Source organism: Protopterus annectens, chromosome 14.part0, assembly GCF_019279795.1.
Source record: "Protopterus annectens isolate FY-2018-M chromosome 14.part0, PAN1.0, whole genome shotgun sequence".
Taxonomy (NCBI): Eukaryota; Metazoa; Chordata; order Ceratodontiformes; family Protopteridae; genus Protopterus; species Protopterus annectens.
The window spans coordinates 1,021,944,122-1,021,958,453 of NC_056748.1; the positions used below are offsets into that span (position 1 = coordinate 1,021,944,122).

The 14,332-nt window shown below is 39.7% G+C and overlaps 1 protein-coding gene across 1 annotated transcript in view; it reads right to left on the bottom strand.

The window, feature by feature from the left end:
* Positions 1-14,332, bottom strand: part of HPS1 (HPS1 biogenesis of lysosomal organelles complex 3 subunit 1) — a 946,304-nt gene that overhangs the window by 523,703 nt on the left and 408,269 nt on the right. Inside the window, exon 6 of the mRNA XM_044056829.1 lies at positions 850-1,010. Coding sequence (XP_043912764.1) covers positions 850-1,010 — 161 coding nt within the window. The remainder of the gene's footprint in view (positions 1-849; positions 1,011-14,332) is intronic.

Below are 14,332 nucleotides of genomic sequence, written 5' to 3' on the forward strand. Positions count from 1 at the left end.
GGTGGCAGTACACTAAACACTGAAAGTGTGATAAGAGACTTAGGGACACAGGTGGGCAGCGGTCTCACCTTCGATAACCACATCACCACAACAGTCAGGAAATCCTTCTATGTGGCACACATCACTAAGGGCTTTTCATCCAGAAAAAAGGAGGTCACTGTCCCACTGTACTCATCCCTCATTAGACCCATTATAGAATACAACACCCTGTTTGGTATGTACCTCTCAAGACATCTGCAACAACTGGAAAGGCCACAAAAATACCTCTCTAAAAGAATCACAGGCCTAAAGCAGATGCCCTACGCTGACCGCCTTAAAAAACTCCAGCTATACTCTGTCGCATATCGTTTACTCAGAGGCAATGTCTGCTTAACGTACAAGGGCATGTCAAACCCAGAGCTGTTGGACATGCTACACTTGAAATCCCAATCCCTCAGAGCCACAAGCTCCAGGGATCTATACCTTGTCATCACAATAAACAAAACATGCTGGAGGGATAGGTTCCTGACCCAGAGACGACCCAGACTCTGGAATAGATTGCCCATACATGTCAAGCAGATTAACTCTTTGGCCCTCTTCAAAAGGAACCTTGACTGGATGGGAGAAAGGAAATTCACCCCGGGATCACGTCAGTCGCCCTGCTAGACAGGGGTTCAGGGAAGTGAATGGTGTGGGAAGAAACAGCCAGGGAATTGTTATGGCTAGGCTTGTATAGGCCCTAGGGCTGATAGCCTAGCACCAAACTATGAAAAAGTTAACTGACATTAAAGTTAACAAACGACCACAAAGAACATCAGGTTTGTGTATGCTGCACATAAAACAACAATGTTACATTAACGAATAACATACCTGGAGTAGAAGGCTAGCAGCTTGGTATGCACAAGGATGAAGGCATGCACGATCTCCTCACCAGCCCCTTCAGCGCTGGCATTCACCTGCTGCACCACCTGCCTCTCCAGTAATTCAATGCAGTTTTCACAAATCTGTGGCTGAATCAAACGTTCAACAGCCTAAGGCAAACATGATTAAAGAAAGACAAAATCTGTTGAGATGAGAACATTTGGTCAGCTTCCCTAGTCGTAGTAAATGGTGATTGTCTATTTCATCTTCATAGGCTAGCTTTTTCTACAGCCATCAACCAGTATATAACCAATTTCTCTCCTCTGTACCCAACTTTTGACATCACTTTGCATTCTACATCACCCTCCAATGCAGCAAAGAATCAGGGTCCTTGCTAAAGTTCACAAAGAAAATGTCCACTATCTACCTAACTGACTGCATCTGTCACCAAATTAAAGAACTCAATCACATCAGTTCGCCTTTCTCTTACACCAAGGAACAGGATTTGCTACTTCACAACTTGCAAGCACTAGTAAAGGATTTTGCACTATACTTCCCAGATTAATTCCATCAAAGTTAAACACAACTAGGAGCCTTTACTGTGAGCAGGCCAGAACAGTCCAGGCAGTAACAGACAACCTCCCACTAGCTGCTATTTGAAGAGTGCAAACCATGTTTATTCTAATACAGTCTTCTAAACCTGTTTTCTGTGACTTCTCAAGCAGAAACATCAGTGATAGTACTGAAAAACAATCTAATATTTTAGTGCCATCAGAATATGCGTGATCCCCATGCATTATCCATTACTGAACACTAACCGTTCAGTACAGTCTGCCCTCTTGCTCCCGTGTTGAGGTTGACCCCAGCTACTATCACCTTGTATATAAACAGGAGATAAACAGGATGCTTCCTTTTGCATCTTATCCTATGCACTGTACCAGAGTCCTACCCAAGTACTACAGACTTAACTTACCTTCCTCCCTTAATGTTGATGATGCTTAAAATGCATCATACCTTTATGTTCTAGTTTATTAAAGTGCTTATTTATTAAAAGAATAATAGTTGTTGTGTCTTTCGGCCTTTCCCGGTTAGGGTCGCGACAGCAGAACTCCGGTCCACTAATTATTGGTGGTTGATTTTTACGTGCCGAGTTACCAGCCCTGATGCACAACCTTCAACGAAGGTACACCCATTCATGCATGTCTCCATGCAGAAGATGCTCTAGCTGAGAGTCGAACCAGACAGCGTCTGACTGAGGTGACAGCGCTACCGCAGCACCACCACCGCCAATATTAAAAGAATAATAGTAATAAATAAATTAAAGTTAATCTCACTTCACACTTCAGGGTGAGGCTAAGCATTTGCTTCTGGGACAATGGTTGACTGCCGAAATGCAAATAAGCCTTGGCTGTAATATTTGACAGAAGTATAAACTACATATATCATTGCATATAATGGACTGCATAAATCTAATGCGTTTATTTTGTTAATTTGCACAATTCATATGATTCAAAATACCTTTCCTCATCTTACATATAATGCCTAAACTGCACTGTTATGTGCAACTTCCTTCTCTATGTGGCACTTTGTATTTCTGTGTAAAGATTTGAAACTGCTCTTATGAGCTCACTTCATGACTGAAAAGGGTCAAGTGACCAGTTTGCTCACCCAGTTAACACATGGAGATAACATACAGTAAATGGAACAAATAAAATGCATTTAACAAACCTCAAATGGAACTCAAAATGTCAATTAGATTCATCAAAAGCCAAACACTGTAAACAAATTGGTACAATTTAGCACAGCACATGTAGAGCAAACCTCATAAGTTGTGAGTGAACACAATAGCTACAATGTCAAAAGAAATAAACTGCTAAAATAATTCCAGACTTGACAATAAATCCATCAAATCAAAAAGTAGCAGAGAAAACGTAACATCAAGAGAGTCACAGTTTTGAAATGGCAATATTTGTATTTAACTCGTATGACATGACAAAATGGCGAGAACAACCATTTCGTCTGAAAAACAAATACAGTCAAGAATGAAGAAAATGGCAGCCACAACTTACCAGATGAAAAGAAAAACACTGCACTTGACAGGACTAGAGTAAAACCAGCAACTGGACAGTTGAGTGTTCCTCCACATAATCATCCAGTCCTTCTTAGCCGATTTTGATAACTATCATATAATTCAAATTCCATGGGATCTGGCTGGAACAAACTTTGAACTTCCAAATGCACATGAAAAAAAAAACTGATCTCTCATCAGCAGCAACAACCAACACAGGGAAAGGCATCCTCTTTGCTCATTTAGAATATTAGTTGACTTTAATTGCTAATGCCTCAAGCAAAAAGATCACAACACTAAAACCAGCTCTAATAAAACCTGGAGAGGCCAGCTATGTTTAACAAGAACATCACTGTCAGCCTATCGCATAGGCCAAATGGTTGCCTGTCAAACAGCCAATCAGCTTCTAGGCTCCTTGATATTTAACATCCTCCACCATCCTGCTTACAACTAAACTACTAGCATGTACACCCTATTACAACCTCCAAAGCCAAACCAATTTAGTAACAACCCTCCATGTCCCCTAAAACTAAACTCCACTGCACAGATCACCACAACTTCTCAGTTCTTCCTCCTAATCTACAATCGGGACTTTCCACTAGCCTTAGAGACTACTAACTAAATCAACTTTAGACTCCCCCTTCAAAAACTTCTTTTTCAAACAGAGCAAATGTAAAATTTTAAAGGCATGTCATCTGAACTTTTAGTAAAACTTTTAGTAAAATGTGGTTATTACACAATTAAATTCCACACCAACCTAATTCACAAAACAAGACATATAACCATTTTATAACAATTTAATCTTCTCTTTGCAGCTCACTCACTAACCTGTTTCGCAACATGGACATAATCAAACACCCTTTTTCTCATTATGTACATGCGATCAGGGTATCACATCAACAGTGACCATCACCTAGAACCAATGTTCGCACTGTTGGGTGGCTAGTTAAACAGTCAGGAAGGAAAAGTTACAATGAATAAAACTGAAACTGGTCAATATTCATAACATACGTTATAAGTGAGGAATTTAAGGAAAAGGCAAAAAAACACTGAAAGTTAACGAGGAAAAAACAATCCAGTAAAGGGAAGAGAATGTAAATACACAGATTTTGACTCAAAGCATTAACAGTGATATAAGACATTTTATTACTTGATAATTGGACTGGGAACTTGAACTTAGTGTGACATATTTATGTTTTTTGTTTTGTTTTTATGACATTCTTGAACACACACGGCAACAATGTCAAGTGTTATGGGGAACAGACTTCACACATTCAGTGATGATAGACACAAGCAGCAGTACAGCTTTTCTGGCAAAAAAATGATTTAAAAATAAAAGATGCCACAGTAGCAAGCCAAGGAATAGGCACAGCAGTTGACATTAAGGACTGGTGGAGGGCCATTAAGGTAATTAGTAGATATCCAAATACAGATAAGAACACAGCATTTGTTTGAAGAAATCAGGAGTTAGTAACAGGTGACATGGAGTGCAATGTAAGCAATGTAAGAATATGCAGAGAAATAATGCAGTGGTATTGCCTAAATACCGGTCAACAAATGTAAATAAATATAGGAAAGGAAAGGTACGTACTTAAAAGGTGCCACATACCTCAACAAGTTATATGTTTCATTCAGTTTATGTGTTCTATGCACTCTTTTGTGAATGTTTCCTTAGTAGGTGTCCCTATTTATGTACAGTGAAATATATTTGATTCTAAAAATTTACAATATCTGAAATCTGAAATAAAGTACTTTATTTTCTTTCCCTCCACCTCTTGTAATGTTTCAGAGAATAAAATATGATTTCTCACACCACTTTATTGTTCACACTGACATAAGAGTTAAGTGGACGTTATTCAGATAGGTAAACAGACAAAAAGACCAACACGACAGTAAGTGGGATGGAAGTAGTAGAATAAATGGAAAAGTTAGGAGGAGCTCATCAGGGTATGACAGTATTTTATGAACCATGTGAAGAAGGATGGCTGGCCTTTAAAGAAAAGCATACAAGAGTGACTATATGAAGTGATTAAAAGTACAGTCTACACCAAGAAAAAAATATATGACTGAGACAGCAGTTACACGTCTTAAAAAAAGAACAAAAAAAGAAGAAAAAAAGTATCTGAATCACAAAAAAATATCTATAAAAAGGAAAATGAATCCTTTAAGCAAAAGAAAAAAAAAAATCTAAGGCGATATGGATGAAAATAGCTAAGGATATAAACAGGAACATGCATGGAAATAAGAAAAATTCTGACTATACCGGAAGATTACATCAGCTGAAAGCATGTGGAAGAGCAAAGATAACTGCAGTTAGAATAGAGAGTTACAAGTATCAGTGAAGAATAGGGATAATGTCACAGACAGAAAAAATAATAGATTAACTTAACATGGTATTAAAATAGGCGAACAACAAGTCTGTGCCAAGTTTAAGTGGAATAGGACATTTATTTTACAAAAGCATGGTCCAGGTTTCAAAAATGAGTGTTACATGAAAGGAATACAAAATGAAAACTCCACAGCTATTTCTTGAAACTCACAGCAGATGCTATTTGCTATCCCAGTCTCCGCTCTCATAAACAGATCAATTGTTGAAAACTATGTGCCCAAACTCTGGAAAATATCCTGTGTTACACCCATACATAAAGGAGGGACCTCCACTGAACTTAAATACAGACCCACATTGCTTTACTCTCCCCCCTGGCCAAAATCCTAGAAAAATGCATCCATACCCAGATGCTAAACTATCTCCTAGACAGCAACATCCCGTCACCTACTCAGCATGGTTTCAGACCTGCCCATAGTACCACTACAGCCCTCCTCTGCATCACAGACACAGTAAACAGTCTCAAAAATGAAGGCTTGCAAGTGTCAACTCTTTTTTTGGACATGTCCAAAGCATTTGACACAGTCTCTCACCAAATCCTGCTAAACAAACTAAACCAATATCATCTAATTCCACTCTTACCTGGTTCCAAAGCTACTTAACTGACAGGTACCAAGCTGTGAAATGGGAAAATTCTCTCTCTCCTCAGCTGCCCATAACTGTAGGAGTCCCACAAGGTTCTATCTTAGGACCACTACTATTCACAGTCTTCACAAATGACCTCCACACTTCCACACAGCATGCATCTATAATTCAGTATGCAGATGACACTACCTTAATCTGTGCTGCACAAAACATTCCCACCCTCCTGCAAACAACTCAACTAGCATTCTCTGACGTTGAAAACTACCTTACCAAAGCCCAACTTATCCTCAATCCAAAGAAAACTCAGCTTATGATTATAACCAATTCTAACAAAAACACTAACAGTCAATTCACTATCTACTCCACAAATGCTACTCCAATTGCTCTAGTGCCACAGGCTAAGCTGTTGGGAATAACCATAGACACCCACCTAAAATTTGATAGTCATCTCAACTTGACTATTAAAAAAGTACATGCCAAACTGGGGTCACTCTACCATATCAAACCATTTCTTACCAACAACACAAGATCAGCCATTGCTCACTCCCAACTTCTATCCACCCTACTCTATGCATCTCCCATTCTGACTAATCTCAACAAAACTGAACTAAGCAAAATGGAAGCCTGCTATAACAGAATTGCCTGCTTTGCTGCAAATTGCTCATATAGAACTCATCACTGTACTGCTTTGAGACAGCTCCACTGGCTTGAACTGCCTAACCTCCTAACCTACAATCAGCTCTGCCTCTGTCATTCTATTACCCCCCCCCAATAAGTGTCCTGCCCTCAAAAACCTAGTACAACATCACTCAGCCAAAAGGCCTCTTAGATCATCAAGCAAAACTACTACTAGAAGTCACCAACAGCTACAGTAGCTTTGGAGATGCACTATATAGTAGTTCAGTGGCTAAAAAATGGAACTCTGTCCCTACTAGTATTCAAAACACATCATCCAAAGCCTCCTTTAAAGACCTCTTCAGGCAACATCTCAAGCAAAGTTGTCAGTGCCATGATTGCTCCCCAGGCTAGTGAAAGCGGATAACATATACATACTAAATCTAGAGCACCTGATAATAGTTTTCAATCTTACTCACAAACACTGGCTAATCTACAATGTATGTACTGTACCTGTGTACTATGTATGTATTCTACCTATGTTCCAAATTTCAGCTGTATACCACAAATCTATTAAAATTACCATTATTTTTTAAAATTAATATATATTTTTTTGTTTCTTCTCTCCACTGTAACTGTTTATATGCCGCATATCACCGTAAAAACATGTCTCTTGTAATCTGTGTGTATACTGATCATGTCTAATAACTAAACGTGTCTGTAATTTTTCTTTGTGGAGCTGTTCTCCCCGGGCCTCTGCTGAAAAAGGGCCTTTTCGGCTCAGTCAGACACCCCTGGTTAACAAATGTAAAATAAAATAAATAAAACATGGTACAAATTATGGTGAAATTCATTTAAGACAGAGAAAAATAAATTTTGGGTAACTGGTGGTTTATAGCATACTACAATGTTGTCTATAAAATTTTAATGAAGAAATATTTTCTCTGGTGTTTAAAAACAAAATTAGGTACAAAGGGAACGAAGGAAGACAGAGTTTGATAAGGAAAGAAGTAGTTTATTGTGATTGTAAGGCAAAGATAAGAGAGGAGGGCAGTTATGTACAACATATAGAAATTCTGCAATAATGCTACTCCTACACTGTTATGGAAGATACCAAAAAAGTATGAGGTGACAACTATAATTTTACTTGTTTACTGACATTTGATTACTGGGAAAGTCCGACTGGGTAGAAGCCCATTTTATGAGGTGGCCTGGGGGGAAAAAGCTCCAAATTGTAAAATTATTGTTCTTAAATTCTTTTGCAATAATCTTCAAAAATAAAACAAAAACATCTATAGTTCAAATAATTATAACAAATTAGTGATAAACATTGCTTAAGAAACACAACTTATATGACAATTACTAAATATTTATACAAATTTTAGACAGTTTTTAGAGAAATTAAAGGTAAGTTAGTCTAATACAAACAGGAATTGCAAAAGGAAGTGAGGGAAGAACAGGTTTATGGTATATTTAGAGAGAAAGTCAGGGAAGAAAACTTGACAGAATTAAGGAATTAAGTGAGGAAGTGAGAGTAAAGAAGCATATGGAATGAAAAGGTACTTGCTCACATTTAGGGATATCATTTATCCAGGTTTTGAGCAAGAACAGAGACAGGTTTTAGCTAGGTCGTCTTCTGCAGTGGTTTTGAAAGATGAATAGGAGGGTATTGACCTTATGGATACAGGTAAGGAGTTCCGGGCCTTAGCAATCTTATACAGACAATGCCCAGCAGATTTGATAGGTTTGTAGACAGATAAATTTGGTCAATGGATCACAATGACTGGCTGGGAACACAGTTGTATAGAATGTTTAAGTGCTGGATAGCTTCATAGGTGGTAAGAAACTGTATATATGTATATGTATGTGTGTATGTATGTATGTTTTATATATATATATATATATATATATATATATATATATATATATATATATATATATATATATATGTATTGATTAGGGAGTTCTAACCAATTTAGGTTTTTTAGTGCTATAGAGTGGTGGAAGCCGTGGTGGTGCAGCGGTAGCGTTGTCGCCTCACAGCAAGAAGTTCTCCCATTCGATTCTCAGCTGGACAGCCTTCTGTGTGGAGTCGGCATGTCCACCCCACGGTAGAGTGGCATTCGAAAGACATGCGTAGGGCGTGCCTTCGTTGAAGGTTGGGTGTCGAGCTGGCACCTCGGCACTGTAAAAATCTACTACCAATCATTAGCGGACTGGAGTTCTGCTGTGGTGACCCCTAACCGGGAAAAGCCAAAAGGAGAACAAAACTGCTATAGAGAGTGGTGGGTTCTGAAGGGGGTATTTGCTGCAAATTTAGCAACTTTGTTATAGTATTGTTCAAGGTTTCATTTTTGTGAAGCCCTGAGGTTAGTAAGGATGGGAGCATCATAAAGAAGAGTGGGGAGGAGATAAGTAATGGCAAATATAGCTTTAGCTGTGTCAACGAGAACGTTTTTGGCTCCGTAAAGCATCCTTAATTTTTGATGAATTTTTCTTATGCAATTTTGTAGATGCAGGTCGAATGTAAGCTTATCATCCACTATCACCCCTAATAATTTACTCTGAGATGTGACTTCAATGGCTGTACTATCAAGAGAGAGGACTTTAAATTATGTTTTTCTCAGAAACTCTGTATGCACACAAACAAGACTATTCCCATCACAGCACATAAAGCTACATCTCACTGTGTCTCAACTATCAAGTCCATAAGGTGAAACACTCCACAACCTAATATTCTGGTCATAGGAGACTCCGTTGTGAGACACACTGATGTCCCTCTTACCAGGCTGGAGAAGGGGAAGGTTACAGTTAGTTGCTGTCAGGAGCCAGGATTCACCAGATCATGCAAGCACTCAGGTCACTTTCCCCTAAATACTAGTATTACTCAGTCATCGTCCATGGGGGCATAAATGATCCAAGGCATACCTCCTTGGACTTTATGAAGAGAGACATGATAGTGCTCTCAGAATGTCACAGGTGGGTATGATCCTAACATTAAGCAGCATTCTACCATCTCCAATGATGTCACAATACCAGCATAAAATGATCGACTTTAGCAACTGACTTGACTACTGGTGTCATTCGAAAGGAGTCCAATACTTGTCAGCCTAGGAGGACATTGTTGACAGGCCACACTGCTTTCCCCATGATGGTCTTCAACTGTCACCTCTAGGTGTTTGGATATTGGCCAAAACATTATCCAACCCTCTAGTGTCTTTTTAGGCATTCCAAACCAGACAAACCTTACAACATAACAAAAGCTACTCAGGGCAAGCTAAAGGTGTTACTGCTCAATACCAGGAGCCTCAAGAAACTTCTTTGGAAGCCCTCCTCCCCTGGAGAATGCGACATCTATGCAATCGAGAAAACACAGAATCCCCTGCAGAGGTGTACACAAAAGCCCTGTATGACCATATAAACAACTGAATAAAAATGTCCATATCAGACTAAAAAAACTGAGGTCAAACCACAAAACAAGCCATCCTGGTATTAAGAGGGTGCACAACGAAAGAAAGAAAAAATTCTGTTGAGAAGTAAGAGGGAATGTGCACAACAGAGCAAACGTCCCTCATTAGTTTAAACAAGCGAATCAGGGAACCACTCAAGTCTCTGAAATCAGACTTTGAGGGAAAAATGGCTTCCAAAGCTAAGGATAACCATAAAGCATTTTTCAGTTACATCTGCAGTCTTAAGGGTAACACCCAACAGTGTGTGGCATTAGTTGTAGATGGCATCACCTTTACTCAGCCAGAAGATATAGCAAATCTGATACCTCACTACTTCAGCTCAAATTTCACCTCCCAATCACCCCCCAGCTCTCAAGAAATACCCTCCACTACTCCACAGCCAATTATCACCAAAGAACAGAAGGTCACTGTGCTCTCTAAAGCTAAAAACATGACTTCAATAGGGCCTGACAATATACCAAGTTATCTCTTAAACAGCTTAAATCAGGATGTAACACACCAATTTTGATTTTCTATTTAACCACAGCCTCCTGACTGGCTTTTCCCCGATAGAGTGGATGAAAGCAACAGTCATCCCTCTAAATAAAGGGGGACCATCTACTTTCCTGGGAAATTACAGACTCATAAGTTTGATTTGTCTTATATGCAAGGCCATGGAAAGAATAACCGTGGACCTGATAAATAATGACATAAAAAACCTCCAAACACTGGCCCAGAGCTAATTAGGCTTTGTCAAGGGCAGGTCATACCTACTGAATCTGGTGGATTTCTTTGAAAAAGTCACTAAGGCTATGGATGAGGGTAAAAATACATACCGCCTACCTCAACCTGGCCAAGGCATTTGACAATTCCCCAGTTGGTTATAAATAAACTCACAAAAGTGGGCCTAAATCCCTACACCACCAGATAGATAGCCAATTTACTCACAGAAGGGACCTGTGGTTAAAGTTGGTGACTCCACATACAGCAAAAGACCAATTACTGCTGGTGTGCCACAGGGCTCAGTTCTGGGAGCATTCCTGTTTGAAATATACTTCTCTGAAGTCAAGGCTAACGTGAAAGGCCTATGGATGACAAAGTTTGCCAACGACTGAAAGTTAAGGGCAATCCTCGAATCCCCTAGCAATACAGATAGATATACTTCAGCAGGGTCTAGATCAGAAATAATTGGTGCTAGAACCGTAGCCTAAATCTAATTAAAAATGTATTATATCCTCTGGGATGTCACATACCCCTACAAATTACATCAACAGCACATCCCTAGGAGTAGACTCAAAGGTGAGAAATCTACGTACACAGACAGACTGTTGCCTTAACTTTGACTGCCATGTGCCCACAGTGGTGAGGAAGTTCTTATATGTGGTACAACTTGTATGTAAAGGTATGGCATCCAGATCCAAGGAAATTATAGTCCCACTATAGTCATTCCTCATTAGACCAATAATGGAGTACAATGCACTATTTGGCATATGCATGACTAGGCACTTACAGCAGCTGGAGCAACCTCAGAGGTTCCTCACAAAGAAAACACAGGGTGTAAACAACATGTCATATGCTGACAGACTAAAATCCCTATCCCTTTACTTTGTCTCCTACTGACTATTAAGAGGTGACCTATGCCTGAGCTACAAGGCACTCACAAATCCAGACATGATAGAGCTGCTACACATCCACAAGTCAGACAGCATGAGTGTCACCCAATCTAGGGATCTAAATGTAGTCAGCAACTCAAACAAAACATGCTGGAGAGAGAGAGAGACATGCGTCTCAGAGACTGCCTCTTCTTTGGAGCAGGCTTCCTATTCACATTAACAGAGATCTTCCCTGGCTCTCTTCACATGCAGTTTGGATCAATGGATGGGGAATTGCAAATTTACACCTGGGGTACTGCCTATGCCCCTTATGGACAGGGGCAATCTGTAAGATACAAACGCATATGAACAAATCCATGCCATTCTCTTACGCTTAGGTGCCATATATCTAGTAAAATTGGATTCTGTTGGCTAGGCTTGTAAGGGTTCTTAAGCCATGAGGCTAGTAATCTATGAACCTATGAATAAGTTACCAGTTAAGACAGAAAGAGAAAAAAAGAAGAAAGACTGTGCAAAAATATAGAAGCAAGAGGAAAAAAAATGACTATTCTTGTATTGAAAGAATGTAACACAATGATTAATTTTGGGGATTATTTTCTAAAGATGCTCCAACAATGTCTTAGAAATGTTAATTTAGAGAAAACATATGGAAATGGCACTGAAGACAAATCAAGTAGTTTATGCATGGGAATAGAATGGTATGCACAGCTGTTGTATGATGGGGTCTTAAAATAAATATTATAAGATAACTACAAAAATATAATAACATACACATATATATTTGCACACACACACACATATATGTATGTGTGTGTATGTGCGCACATATATGTATATATACACACACGTTTGCATAAAAATATATACATATATATATATATATATATACACACATATATATATATATATATATATATACACACACACACATATATATACATACATATACACACACACATACATATATATACATGCACTCACACACACACACGCACACCCACACACACACTTCTAATTACAGAACATCTTATTGCACTGTTAACTGCTTAAACATAACATTTCAATAATGAATCCTTTTTCAATAAATGCCATGGGATCTTTTATATACGTCTGAGCTGCAAGTAACTTGTGCAGATGAGATCTTGACTTAATGTCACATCAGAATGATGCATTTGCAGGAATTCTTTGCTTCAGAGAAGTATATGCCAAATACGTATGACAGAACCCTTTTGAACTTCCAGCACCTAAGATGAAAGTGGTAACTGTTTTGCCAGTGAGATGGATCCACCATCAGAGGTAGGAATGAGGGGGATTTTTCACCAGCAAAAATCTTGTTCACAGGTTCATATGTGGGTACTAGGCTAATGGTTCTGGAGACTTTACAAGCCTAGCCCATAGAAGACCCTGGCATCGTGCCACCCATTAGTTCTCAGTCCCTCTATCAAGTAGAGCCACTGGAGTGATCCCTGGGGTGAACTTTCTATTTCCCATCCACTCATCAAGATTTCTCTTGAAGAGGGCCAGTGAGGTGCTCTGCTTGACATGTACGGGAAGTCTATTCCAGAGCATGGGCAGTCTCTGGGTTATGAACCTGCCCCTCCAGCATGTTCTGTTGATTGTGGTGATGAGACTGAGGTTTCTGGAGCATGTGGTGCAGAGGGATTGGAAATTCTTTAGATATAGCATTTCTAACAGAGCTGGGTCAGACATGGCTTTGTAAGTCAAGCAGAGATCACCTCTTAGTAAAGACAGAGAATAGCTGGAGTTTTTTTGAGTCTGTCCATGTAGGACGTGTTTAAGGCCTAGGATCCACTTCATGGGGTACTTTTGTGGCCTTTCCAGCTGTTGCATGTGTCTAGTGAGGTACATGCCAAATGGGGCATTATACTCTATGACTGGTGGAGTTAAGAGTATAGAAAGATGACCTCTTTCTTCCTGGATGCAAAACCCTTGGTAATGAAATGTGCCACATAGGACTTTCTGACCACAGTGGCAATGTGGTGGTCAAAGGAGAGGTTGCTGTCAACCTGTGTCCCCAGATCTCTTATAACGCCTTCAGTGTTCAGTGGGCTCCCATCGATGTGGTAATTAGTGGGAACTGAGTTTTTCCTAAAGGGGATAACTATGCATTTTCTGGAATTAAGCTTAAGGCCATGGTTTCGACACCAGTCACTGGTCTCAGTGAGGCCTTTCTGTAGGATGTCTACATCACTTGGGGAGGTAATAATGGCTCCCAGTTTGCAGTAGTTTGCGAACCTGGTCAGCCAGAGTCCCTCCTTGTTGGCCTGGACTTCTAAGAAGTAGATGCCAAACAGGAGAGGACCCAGGACCGATCCCTGTGCGACTCCACTCGTGACTGGTCAGCAGTCTGACTTGGAGTCTGCTAGTTTCACACTGTGGGTTGAGCCAATTTGCAACCCACCTAGTGATATAGGGGTTGATGCCTAGCTTAGTAAGTTTATCAATAATTCCAGAGTGGGGAATGGTATCAAAGGCCTTGGCCAGATCGAGGTAGTCTGTCTGAACTGCCTTGCCCTCATCCACAGCTCTGGTGAATGACTCAAAGAAGTCAACCGGGTTGAGCATGCATGATCTACCTTTCACAAAACCAAACTGCGTGGGATCTAGAGTTTGGAAATTCCCTATATCCTTGTTAATTAGAAACATGATGATACCCTCCATAGCCTTACATATCAGACTCATCAAGTTAATGGGGCGATAATTCCCAGGGTCTGTAGTCACTCCCCCTTTATGGAGAGGAATGCCTGTAACAGTG